Source organism: Pecten maximus, chromosome 1 (assembly GCF_902652985.1).
Source record: "Pecten maximus chromosome 1, xPecMax1.1, whole genome shotgun sequence".
Lineage (NCBI taxonomy): Eukaryota > Metazoa > Mollusca > Bivalvia > Pectinida > Pectinidae > Pecten > Pecten maximus.
This window is the reverse complement of record NC_047015.1, coordinates 37,409,024-37,420,981: the sequence shown is the minus strand read 5'-3', so window position 1 is coordinate 37,420,981 and position 11,958 is coordinate 37,409,024. Positions and strand designations below refer to the sequence as shown.

Below are 11,958 nucleotides of genomic sequence, written 5' to 3'. Positions count from 1 at the left end.
AAACAGTGACACACATGACCTGACTATATACAATGACACACATGACCTGACTATATACAATGACACACATGACCTGACTGTATACAGTGACACACATGACCTGTCTATATACAGTGACACACATAACCTGACTGTAAACAGTGACACAAGTCAATATTCTGATAGATTATTATCAAGTGAGCTTACTGTGGTTTTATTACACCTGTGATAGTTGTTATCCAATGACGCCTCGGTTTTTCTTTGATCTTTTGTTGGCGTTATATTGCATACTATGTGATATTTCAAATATCACATATGTGATATCTGAAATATCACATGGCATTTCTGATTGGTCCATGCCTCAGTCTTGAGGCGGGGCCAATTTCAAATGTGGGCGTGACAAATGAACAAAGACAGGAAAACATTTTAAACAAAATTTAATGAAATACGAGTGCCGTTTAGAAATGTTCTTTGTTGTCTTCTTTCTTCACCTTGTATGCATACAGCCGTGCTGCGATGTTCCGTCCTGTCCATATTGAGTTGCTCATCAAAACCTGACGAAACAGAATATAAAACCCTGTTGAGTATATTTTAGGTCTAACAGATCAGTAAAAAAACGCATTCATGATTACATATAAAATTTCAGTCATTTAAAAAAAATGGTTATACAGATTACGCCAAATGTAACCATACATTTTCGTTGCACAAAAATCTTATCATAAACAAAATAGTGATGAAAATGATAACAGGACGAGTGGATAAAAATACCGATTAACCGATTCATCGATGTATTTAAACAATTTCATGGACTTTGAAAGATTCGTGACATCGTGAACGTCGAAATTTACGAAAAATATTTCATTTCACAATTTGTTCAAACAATATGATTTTAGACTTACCTGCTTGGTAAAGGGAAGTAGCGCAGGTCCTCTTTCCGGAGCAGTTACCGTTTGTGTAATTTCCCTCGAATCCTGCAGTCTTTCACATGTTTTTCACATTACCGTTCAGTTTATTTACAACAATTGGTTACGTTAATTCCTTGGTATCAAATAATCCAATGTCAGTAGCTACAGTGTCACTATCTTCCAGTTCATACTCATACTTGGTCGGTAAATACATCGACATCAATGATCAGTTCATGATCCGCCATGGTTGACAGTCTCACTAGAAATGAATGGACTAGACTGTGACAGAATGAAACGTGTCAGAAATTGGCGGGAAACATATCACAGTGACAGGTTTTGATCAATTTTATAGCTCCACCCCTAGGCACGTGGGTGACAAAACCTCGGCTGTCATTGGATAAAACAGATACAAAATGGGTACTCGTGACGTATCGCATATATCACACTCGTGCTACGCACTCGTGTGATATATCCGATACATCACTCGTACCCATTATGTATCTATTACATAACAAATAATTGATACTTTTACAAAAGCATAAAATATATTTTTGGTAGAGTCGAGCACAGGTAGGCGAATTGTTACCGTAATCTCTCCCGACATAGGTATAACGACGCTGATCACAGTAGACTTTGCCTCCTCGGTCCAGAACCCGTTATCTATAGCATCGTCTGTCCATATGGAAAAGAGGAAACATACCATACTAAATCATCTATCTCGAATTTCGTACCTTAACGATATCCGAAAAGTTGCGTCCTACCACTAAAGTGAAGGACAGTATCAATTATATCTCATAAGGTAGAGGTCATATGTTGTAGGTATTCAGAAGAATTACAGGAAATTTGCCCATGAAATCGTTTGTTCTAGGAGTTTGAGAGTATCCCGAATGATGTTCAATATTGGTCATTAAATAATTTGTTGTATGTGTTTGAGAGAATCCCGAATGATGTTCAATGTTGGCCATTAAATAATTTGTTGTATGTGTTTGAGAGTATCCCGAATGATGTTCAATATTGGTCATGAAATCGTTTGTTGTATGGGTTTGAGGGAATCTCGAATGATGTTCAATGTTGGACTGTGCTGTACATACATGTATTGATGAGGATCACATGAGTTCCATTTCCACACTTCTGTGAAGTGTCTCCCGTACAATCTTTCCCACATTGCTTGCTGTCAGACACTTCATATCCGTAAGTGGACAAGGCTCCATCGAAACATTGACATACATGACCTGGCTGTAACAAAAAACAGTGACAAACATGACCTGACTATATACAGTGACACACATGACCTGTCTATAAACAGTGACACATATAACCTGACTATATACAGTGACACACATGACCTGACTATAAACAGTGACACACATGACCTGACTATATACAGTGACACACATGACCTGACTATATACAGTGACACACATGACCTGACTATAAACAGTGACACACATGACCTGACTATATACAGTGACACACATGACCTGACTATATACAGTGACACACATGACCTGACTATAAATAGTGACACACATGACCTCACTATAAATAGTGACACACATGACCTGACTGTATACAGTGACACACATGACCTGTCTATATACAGTGACACACATGACCTGACTGTAAACAGTGACACACATGACCTCACTATATACAATGACACACATGACCTGACTGTAAACAGTGACACACATGACCTGACTGTATACAGTGACACACATGACCTGACTGTAAACAGTGACACACATGACCTCACTATATACAATGACACACATGACCTGACTATATACAATGACACACATGACCTGATTATAAACAGTGACACACATGACCTGACTATAAACAGTGACACACATGACCTGACTATAAACAATGACACACATGACCTGACTATAAACAGCGACACGCCTGACCTGACTATATACAATGACACACATAACCTGACTATATACAGTGACACACATGACCTGACTATATACAGTGACACACATGACCTGACTATATACAGTGACACACATGACCTGACTATAAATAGTGACACACATGACCTCACTATAAACAGTGACACACATGACCTGACTATATACAGTGACACACATGACCTGACTATATACAGTGACACACATGACCTGACTGTATAGTGACACACATGACCTGTCTATATACAGGGACACACATGACCTGACTATATACAGTGACACACATGACCTGTCTATATACAATGACACACATGACCTGACTATAAACAGTGACACACATGACCTGACTATATACAGTGACACACATGACCTGACTATAAATAGTGACACACATGACCTCACTATAAACAGTGACACACATGACCTGACTATATACAGTGACACACATGACCTGACTATATACAGTGACACACATGACCTGACTGTATAGTGACACACATGACCTGTCTATATACAGGGACACACATGACCTGACTATATACAGTGACACACATGACCTGTCTATATACAATGACACACATGACCTGACTATAAACAGTGACACACATGACCTGACTATATACAATGACACACATGACCTGACTATATACAGTGACACACATGACCTGACTATATACAGTGACACACATGACCTGACTATATACAGTGACACACATGACCTGACTATACACAGTGACACACATGACCTGGCTATATACAGTGACACACATGACCTGACCATATACAGTGACACACATGACCTGACTATATACAGTGACACACATGACCTGACTGTAAACAGTGACACACATGACCTGACTATAAACAGTGACACACATGACCTGACTATATACAGTGACACATGACCTGACTATATACAGTGACACACATAACCTGACTATAAACAGTGACACACATGACCTCACTATAAACAGTGACACACATGACCTCACTATACACAGTGACACACATGACCTGACTATATACAGTGACATACATGACCTGACTATATACAGTGACACACATGACCTGACTTTATACAGTGACACACCAATATGCGCTGCAAATAGGATATTTCTTTCATACCTACGTGAAACTAAAGAATATTTCATCAATGTTTCAATGTAGAAATAATATATCATTAGTTATGTAATGTATCAATGTATGTATACCATCCCATCCAAGGTGTACAGGATTGCGGATTCGTCGTGTCGGCGGTAAACATCCGTAAAAACACTGTTCCTGATTAGATACATTCAAAGTCGTCGTGTAAGTAATAGGTTTACTGGCGGGGTAGTACACGCATTCCTGGAAATCTGGCGAGAAAAAATATGTAATGGCCGGTAAAGTCTAAACATCTCTAAATATTCGTTACGAAACTCACAGAGAATACCAATATGTTAACGAAACTGTGATTCTAACTCAAGCTCGAGCAAATGAAGGCAAAATTCGAACAAAAACAAATTTGCATGGAGACACTTGAAATGGTTTAATGACAAAGGCTCCCAAATTGTTGTCACGTAATGTAGTGTAGTATAGATCAAGTGTATATCAGTCCACTAATTCAAGATTTTAAAATATGCTTTTAGAATCTTGTATAATCCAAAAGTGTATATATCTAAATAAAAAAACACACATAAATATGATGAAATGGTGTTTTGTAGTGGCATAAACAACAAATATGATATATCGAAAACTGGTATGAACACAATTATATAACACGTATAATATCAGGAGACGCAATCTCTCTGGGGCACCTGGTCTGATGTCTCCATGCAAATCAATGTTTTCGGTTTTTGTTCGTATATTGTATTCTTTTCCCATTAGATCGGATGGATAATGATTGAACCAACATTTAAGTTACTGAATTGCCGTTTTGTGAATACACCCAGACATATTTAAAGTAATTATGTTTTGTTATATAGCGAAATAACATTTTACAAGTGCAGATTACATTATAGTATCACAATTAAAACATGAACTATAGATCTAGAGCCAAGATTTATTTCAGACTGTGTGAGAAAGCGTGCTTTCTTTTTTTCATTGTACCGTGTATATAATTATAATGTATGTATATGCAAACAATTCTGATTACAGTGCTGAGAAGTATGTAACATACATCATATCAAATGGAAACTCCATAGAAATACTGATGAAAGGCAGAGTGTAGTGTGCATGTATATTTTAATTACAATCATTATGTTTATTTACAGGAAAACAATACACTAATTACTAGTACCCGACCTGATGCGTTTGGTATTCTAAAGTAATCATCTGTGAGATCCAGCATCAGTCTATTTCCTGGTTCAGGTTCTGGCAATATGCCAAATTTTATATTTCTTGAATCATGAAGATCGGCGATCACGAAATCCATGCCATTCTCGCTGCAAAACAAAAGAAAGGAATTTATGAAGATATCTTCAATACATGAATCGGCATAACGATTTGAACTGTTATGATAATTAATCCGTTAAACATACGGCTACGGCTCAAAAAAGTACTTATGTCTCTTTTGTTTTCATATGAGGCCGATTATATTAAATAGCTTATCAGAATAATTAACAGATCGTTACGTGTAACGTACCCAGCAGCTTAATATGACTAAGCTCTATGATAATTGTGATGATTTTAATTTTTCATTTTCAACATTCTTGCTTCTACTACCTACGCTGTACACGTCCAGTTGATTCGATATTAAAGAACGTGTCCCTATTCTCACTGTTTACGTGAAAGATGTCGACCATTAACAGAAAAATTAACAACACAAAGTAACACATGGGTTGTAGGCTGATGAAAACTATGGGAATGCTTACTGTCAACATCATGTTCTATTTGGGAAATATCCATCATGATAAACATACATACTCACGGTATAGTATGGTTTACATGGTAAATTATCAAATTAAAACATAGATCTATCATAGTATTATATGGGATCAATAATAAATTATCAATTAAAACATAGATCTATCATAGTATTATATGGGATCAATAATAAGTTATCAATTAAAACATAGATCTATCATAGTATTTTGTGGGTTCAATAATAAATTATCAATTAAAACATAGATATATCATAATATTTTGTGGGTTCAATAATAAATTATCAAATTAAAACATAGATCTATCATAGTACTATATGAGATCAATAATAAATTATCAATAAAAAAACATAGATTTATCATAGTATTATGTTGGTTCAATAATAAATTATCAATTAAAATATAGATCTATCATAGTATTATATGGTTCCAATGGGAAATTATCAATTAAAACACACAGTTGGCATATAATTATATGGTTTACATGGTGAATTACGAAATCAAAGTATTAAGTCAACATAATATTCCGTTTCTAAACACTTAACTACAATTACCCTGTCAAGTGGAACGAGTGGTTGTACGTGGTCAGATTCATGAATATTTCGGAGATATTAAGACCGTCCATGTCAAACTCTTCATAATAAAACACCTGATTGAAGTTGTTGACAACACTCATTTTCAGCTGAAATACGAAAATTTGATGTCAATCACTCAGCAACAGCAATTTTAGACAATGTTTAACATAGTAAACAATATAGCACTGCATCAAATATATGTACAAGCATGACACAATCTAAAATAACACTATAACGATGTAGTAAATATAGTATTATCAGTCAATGTAACATAAAGTTAACAATCATTATTAATTATTGAACATTTAAATATCACACAAATGTTACTAAATGGCATGGTTAAAACACTTATAGTCGAATATACATACAATGGTAATATAACACAGTGTAAAAATTAGAAGAATATAAAATATACTAATATAGTGTGTATTAAAAGGAGACAATGGAGTCGGTGGTGTCAAAGTAATTTAAAACAGAAAATTATCAAATGAGAAATGACAAACATATATTTCAATTAACATTCCAGTTGAAGGGTAGTGTAAAACATGTTTTCGTCTGTGAGAAAATTCATACCTGTCGGTCTTATAATGATGTATTAGTGATAAACTATAAGTATACCGATGGTATCGTTCATCAGGGATTTATGGCGCATCAATATACAGAATTTCATTTTGACGTTGTATGCTAATCTCCATAGAACATGCTTAAGTTTAGTGATACAACCAACTAAATGACTTACAGCGACCCGTCGATACGTAATGAATATTACAAGCCTAGTAAACGTTACTAACAGTTAGATACGTTATATAATACGTAAATTGGATCGTCTGTCATTATGAAATAGCTAAGAGCAATAGAGATGTAGCAATAATTATTTCCTGAAATGCCTTACATATTTAGACCATTTAATGACAGTATATTACGTACGGTATCATCAGAAGTATATAACATAAAAACATGTCACAAATATGTATATTTTTTACATTCTGTAAGTTATCTTGAATACTTTATTAAATATATGATATGCACTATTGCTGTAATAGATAATTAAATTGGTTTGTTACACATACATAATCATTGGTAAACTTTTCCTTAGACACCTAATATTCAACTTAGCATATCGGTAGATGCATGTTCACGTTTTTTTTATTTAATTATATATTGAAATTATCAGAAAGACCAATTATCATTGTGACGTCATTTACACATTAGATGTGGCATTACGAAAGTGAAATATCAATAACGTTTTGCAGCAGCACAGACATGATGGTGTCACGAAGCTAAACTATACATCATCGTTGCAACATTGAGGCACAGGGGCATATCTATAGTGACTATTTTAATATAAGACTAGACATACCTCTGTGATTGAGGATTGGTATTACAAACCAGCATTTCAGTATTACGGAACTAAACGTTGTCGCAGAGATAAACAGCTTAGCGATACGCATATCAGTATGATAATTGTATAAATCAAATTCAGTAAACAAACAAACAAACAAAAAGCTAGCTGAACGGATTTCCAATATTTTTTTGGTAACACCTTACTTATTTACCAATAACTATATATAACTATAACATAAAGGAAACAAAGGAACACCAGTGAGTTTACTAAAACCACGAAACTAGATGGTTACATCAACAATAACATGATTTTTAACGTAATATGAATTATTAAAATATAGTATTTGTATTGAAAATTTTCCGCAAATTTAAAGCACGGACGAACAAAAATCAATTAGCGTAAAAGCACAGCGCCAATTTGACCTGAGTATTACGTCATTAACGTCTGAATTACCTTGGTAACGTTGAGCCTGGTCCAGCTGTCCAGTAATGGACTTCGATAGGAATTCTTACATGGAATACGAAACATTGACCACCAGGGCACGTAGGGTTGACCATAGTTGTTATAATGGCTATCTTCCAAAATGTCAAGTGGTGCCGATGTCGAAGTCGATGACACGCACATCAAATTCTGCATACAATAGCCTGATCAATATAAAATATCAATCTATACCGGTGTGTCAGGGTTAATGTTTTCGATCACTAAAGGGACACATATTAGTTGAAGATGAATTTTATTCTATCTGAATATCGTACTAATGGGAACTCTGTTTTAAAGAGTTGTTACCATGCCCTTACATTAATTGCATTACTAACGAAATGCATGCTGAATACAACACAGAGAGGTCACTAAGACTAATCCACTGGCTTTCCTATTACCTGGATGACAATGATTATTTAAAAAGATATTTGATTTAAAAAGGACTTTAAGCACAAAGAATTAGTGGTTTGACTTTTGGTATCATAAGCAAGTGTAAGAGTGAATAAGTTAAGACCACCAAGACTTTAATTGGTAAGTGTTGACCTATAATTGATATTCTTTCCCAAAAGACTGAAGTCTTACCGTCATCTTACAAAGAAGGGGGACGTTGATCTGTTCTCTTTCCCTGATCAGGCCCGATTATATTAATCGGTCGGCCAGAGAAACATCTACTTCAGAGATTTTACCGTCTGAGAGCAATACGTTATGATATAATTAATCAGGAGTTTCATATACTGTTTTATCACAGCAACATAGCCGTCTCAAAGCGGTTCAAAAGTTTTCATTGTGGTTAATGAGCCTTAGCAATCAGACGATGACTTTATCAACTCCCTTGGGAGCATTCAGTCGGAGCTGCCATTTTGGAGCTAACGACTTACACACGACAATTCTTTCACTGTCCTATAGCTACCACGTACTCATTTACAGCTGAGTCAACTGGAACAGAAAGGAGTAAAGTATCTTTTTAATGATACGACACAGCGACCGTGCCAGGACTCTAACTAGCGACCGTGTCAGGACTCTAACTAGCGACCGTGCCAGGATTCTAACTAGCGACCGTGCCAGGATTCTAACTAGCGACCGTGCCAGGACTCTAACTAGCGACCGTGCCAGGATTCTAACTAGCGACCGTGCCAGGATTCTAACTAGCGACCGTGCCAGGACTCTAACTAGCGACCGTGCCAGGACTCTAACTAGCGACCGTGCCAGGACTCTAACTAGCGACCCTTCGGTCACATAGCCCCGCGTCCTACCACTAGACCACCAAATATCATCTAACTTCGGAGTGACATAAAAAACTGAATCCCCAATCCGCTGCTGGCAGCGCAGCGGATTCGTTACTCGAATCCCCAATCCGCTCGTTATTAAAATCCCCAATCACATATTATAAAAAAAATACTTATATGTAACTGAATCCCCAATCCACTGCTGCAGCGGATTTGTCATTTGAATCCAAACGTCAAAATGTCAATAAAAAGAAATATCATTTACACATAAAAAATTGAATCCCCAATCCACTGCCAGCAGCGGATTCGATATTCGAATCCCCAATAACGAATAACGAATCCGCTGCTAACTTCAGCCCGCTCCTGTGTACTACCACTAGACCGACGTTTATCTATAAGAAAACAGTATTCAAATTACATGGCAAGTTGGCTTCGGTTGACAGTTGAGAAAATTCAAATTGTTATAACTTGTGTGTCTATCAAAAAGATTTATAGATGCTTAATATGAAATAGGTTACAAGTTCACATACATCGTCACTTGATTGAATTCAGACGTTGACAATATATATTAACAGATGCATTTTATATAAACTATCTGGCGTTAAATACCTACCAGATCAGAGGCATATCAATTATATATATCAGATAGAGAACAGTCAATAATGGAACTATGCCTAATGGCACGCAAACGGATCATAATTCCCACTCTGTAAAAGTGTCTGTCTGTCTGTCTGTCTGTCTTTCTGGAGTATCTACGCATGTCTACGTTGTCCATACTCGCACCATATACCATAATATAAAATGCTACACCTGGAAGAGCTTGGGTGGATATCGGAAAATATTGAAGGGTCAAATGTCATACTGGATCACTGTCAAGTAAACATCTATGTAAAAGAAACATTGCATTCTGTACAATGTTCTACACCTCTTCAGAACCGTCAATACGCATGCAATTAGGGTCAAAGGTCACACTTGACTACGTTGGAAAGGGTATATCTTAATTGTTACATTTTTACCAGTGAAATATCGAAAATAATTATCTTTTTCTGATTTGACCAATCAGTATACTGCATACAAACGACAATGGAGAAAATTAAGATTTGTATAGAGCTCTCGGTCATGTTATATGACGTCATAATGCAACATACATAACGTCACGATTAGTCCTACATTTGTGAGCCGTTGACAGAGGATCGCAATGAATTCTGGGAGAGATTGAGCTGCCTCGGAATATTTTGCTATAAAATGTAATAAACAGAATATCTAACAGTATCTTCAGTAATACCAAATATCTTAAGCTCATGTGGCTAATCTTTTCATATTTTTCACTCGTGAAAAATGTCAACATATTAGCCACACTCGTGAAATATATTTGGTATTACTGAAGACACTGTTAGACATCCTCTATATAAGGGAGTACGGAAATTAAGATGCTGACTTTATTTGAAATGTAGAGGTTTTTTTCGAGAGATGTAATACGTTACCCTTTTAAACATTTTACCTTTGTGAGGATTCTCATTGATAATCAATTTTAATGCACAGTTTTCCTTATTTCAACAAAATCTTAATATTTCTCTTCATGTTCAGCGTGACCAATAGCCATATGATAAATGAATGTCAGAAACTGCCAACATGGAAAGAATAATATTTATAAAAAAAAAAAAGTATGACATTCTAATTATCCATTTCCCAGGACCAGAGGAAATATTTCGTTATATCAGGATTTAAAATATATAAGGTTGAGCTTAATTCGGGACTTTAATATACTTCGTAATAAGCAGGAATTCGTATCAAGCCCGTCCGCATTAAGAAAGCTTTTCTATATACGAGTCTTGGTGCAAAATATGTCATTTACAGTAACAAACTTGACGTAAATTCTATGTAGGGTTACATTTGAAAAGTACAAGGAACAGTATTAAAGAGAAAACCAGAATATATTACCATATATAGAAAACCAGCGGAAGGAACCACTCACAAATAAACTTACCTTCAAAAGGCAAGCCGATCATCAACGCTACCAACAGAATACAGACCATCTTGTAGAATGTAAGTAGTCCCACTTTCAATTTTCAATTTCTTTATTGACCGTAGGCCTTGTGGCCCATAAGTACATAATACAAATTTTCGCTTTCACAAATAAACTTACCTTCAAAAGGCAAGCCGATCATCAACACTGCTAAAAGAATGAAGACCATCTCGTAGTATGTAGGTAGTGCCACTTTCGCGTGCTATGGTTACAAATGTAAGCACATATTACGTAAAACACACTGCAAGCTTCATCATACTCTGTATCCATTCATCCACTGATTTGCTGTGCCATAAAGTTTGTTCAATGTTCAATAGGAATTATTTAAATAGCTAACAAGAATGGCAGTCTCGTGTACAATACTTTGAGTTTGATTTTCGGTTGTTCAGTAAATGTGACCGGATGGAGAGCAGAGAAGGATTCTACAAAAAATCAATCATTTTATAGGTATGGCTGAGTGTTAGGTCCGTTCTACTGATGGCAGGGTGAACCAAATCCACTGTCTATTATTTCAACATTGTACATAGTTTCAACAAACCATACTATCCTAACAATCAATAGTGACTGTTTAAATCAGAACGTAATACAAAGGAGAGAGTGTAAGTAGTATACGTAGTCCGCAATCTCGTGTGGCAATATTAC

General features: G+C 35.8%; 1 protein-coding gene and 1 long non-coding RNA gene across 3 annotated transcripts; both read right to left on the bottom strand.

Moving 5' to 3' along the window:
* Positions 1-399: 399 nt before the first annotated feature.
* Positions 400-1,297, bottom strand: LOC117332604. Its single transcript, XR_004533761.1, has 2 exons — positions 879-1,297; positions 400-533 (listed from the first exon to the last, which is right to left on the bottom strand). It is a non-coding gene; the product is annotated as an uncharacterized LOC117332604 (long non-coding RNA).
* Positions 1,298-1,440: 143 nt separating this feature from the next.
* On the bottom strand, positions 1,441-11,630 carry LOC117332393. Of its 2 annotated transcripts, none has more exons than XM_033891282.1 (7): positions 11,437-11,630; positions 8,038-8,228; positions 6,219-6,346; positions 5,087-5,226; positions 4,015-4,158; positions 1,976-2,120; positions 1,441-1,556 (listed from the first exon to the last, which is right to left on the bottom strand). In XM_033891282.1, exons 1-6 carry the CDS (start codon positions 11,483-11,485, stop codon positions 2,068-2,070), a joined length of 705 nt encoding a protein of 234 aa, XP_033747173.1. In that variant the 5' UTR covers positions 11,486-11,630; the 3' UTR covers positions 1,441-1,556; positions 1,976-2,067. The 2 variants fall into 2 exon arrangements, with proteins under 2 accessions (XP_033747173.1, XP_033747180.1); XM_033891289.1 differs by lacking the exon at positions 11,437-11,630 and adding an exon at positions 11,278-11,423.
* Positions 11,631-11,958: the final 328 nt, after the last annotated feature.

What these genes read in the sequence shown, in the direction of transcription:
- LOC117332393 (XM_033891282.1), bottom strand. Translation starts at nt 11,485, where the DNA reads ATGGTCTTCATTCTTTTAGCAGTGTTGATGATCGGCTTGCCTTTTGAA. An exon ending in CCAGGCTCAACGTTACCAAG is followed by an intron (nt 6,347 to 8,037) that starts GTAATTCAGACG and finishes TTCGTATTTCAG; the next exon opens with CTGAAAATGAGTGTTGTCAA. An exon ending in TAGAATACCAAACGCATCAG is followed by an intron (nt 4,159 to 5,086) that starts GTCGGGTACTAG and finishes TTTTCTCGCCAG; the next exon opens with ATTTCCAGGAATGCGTGTAC.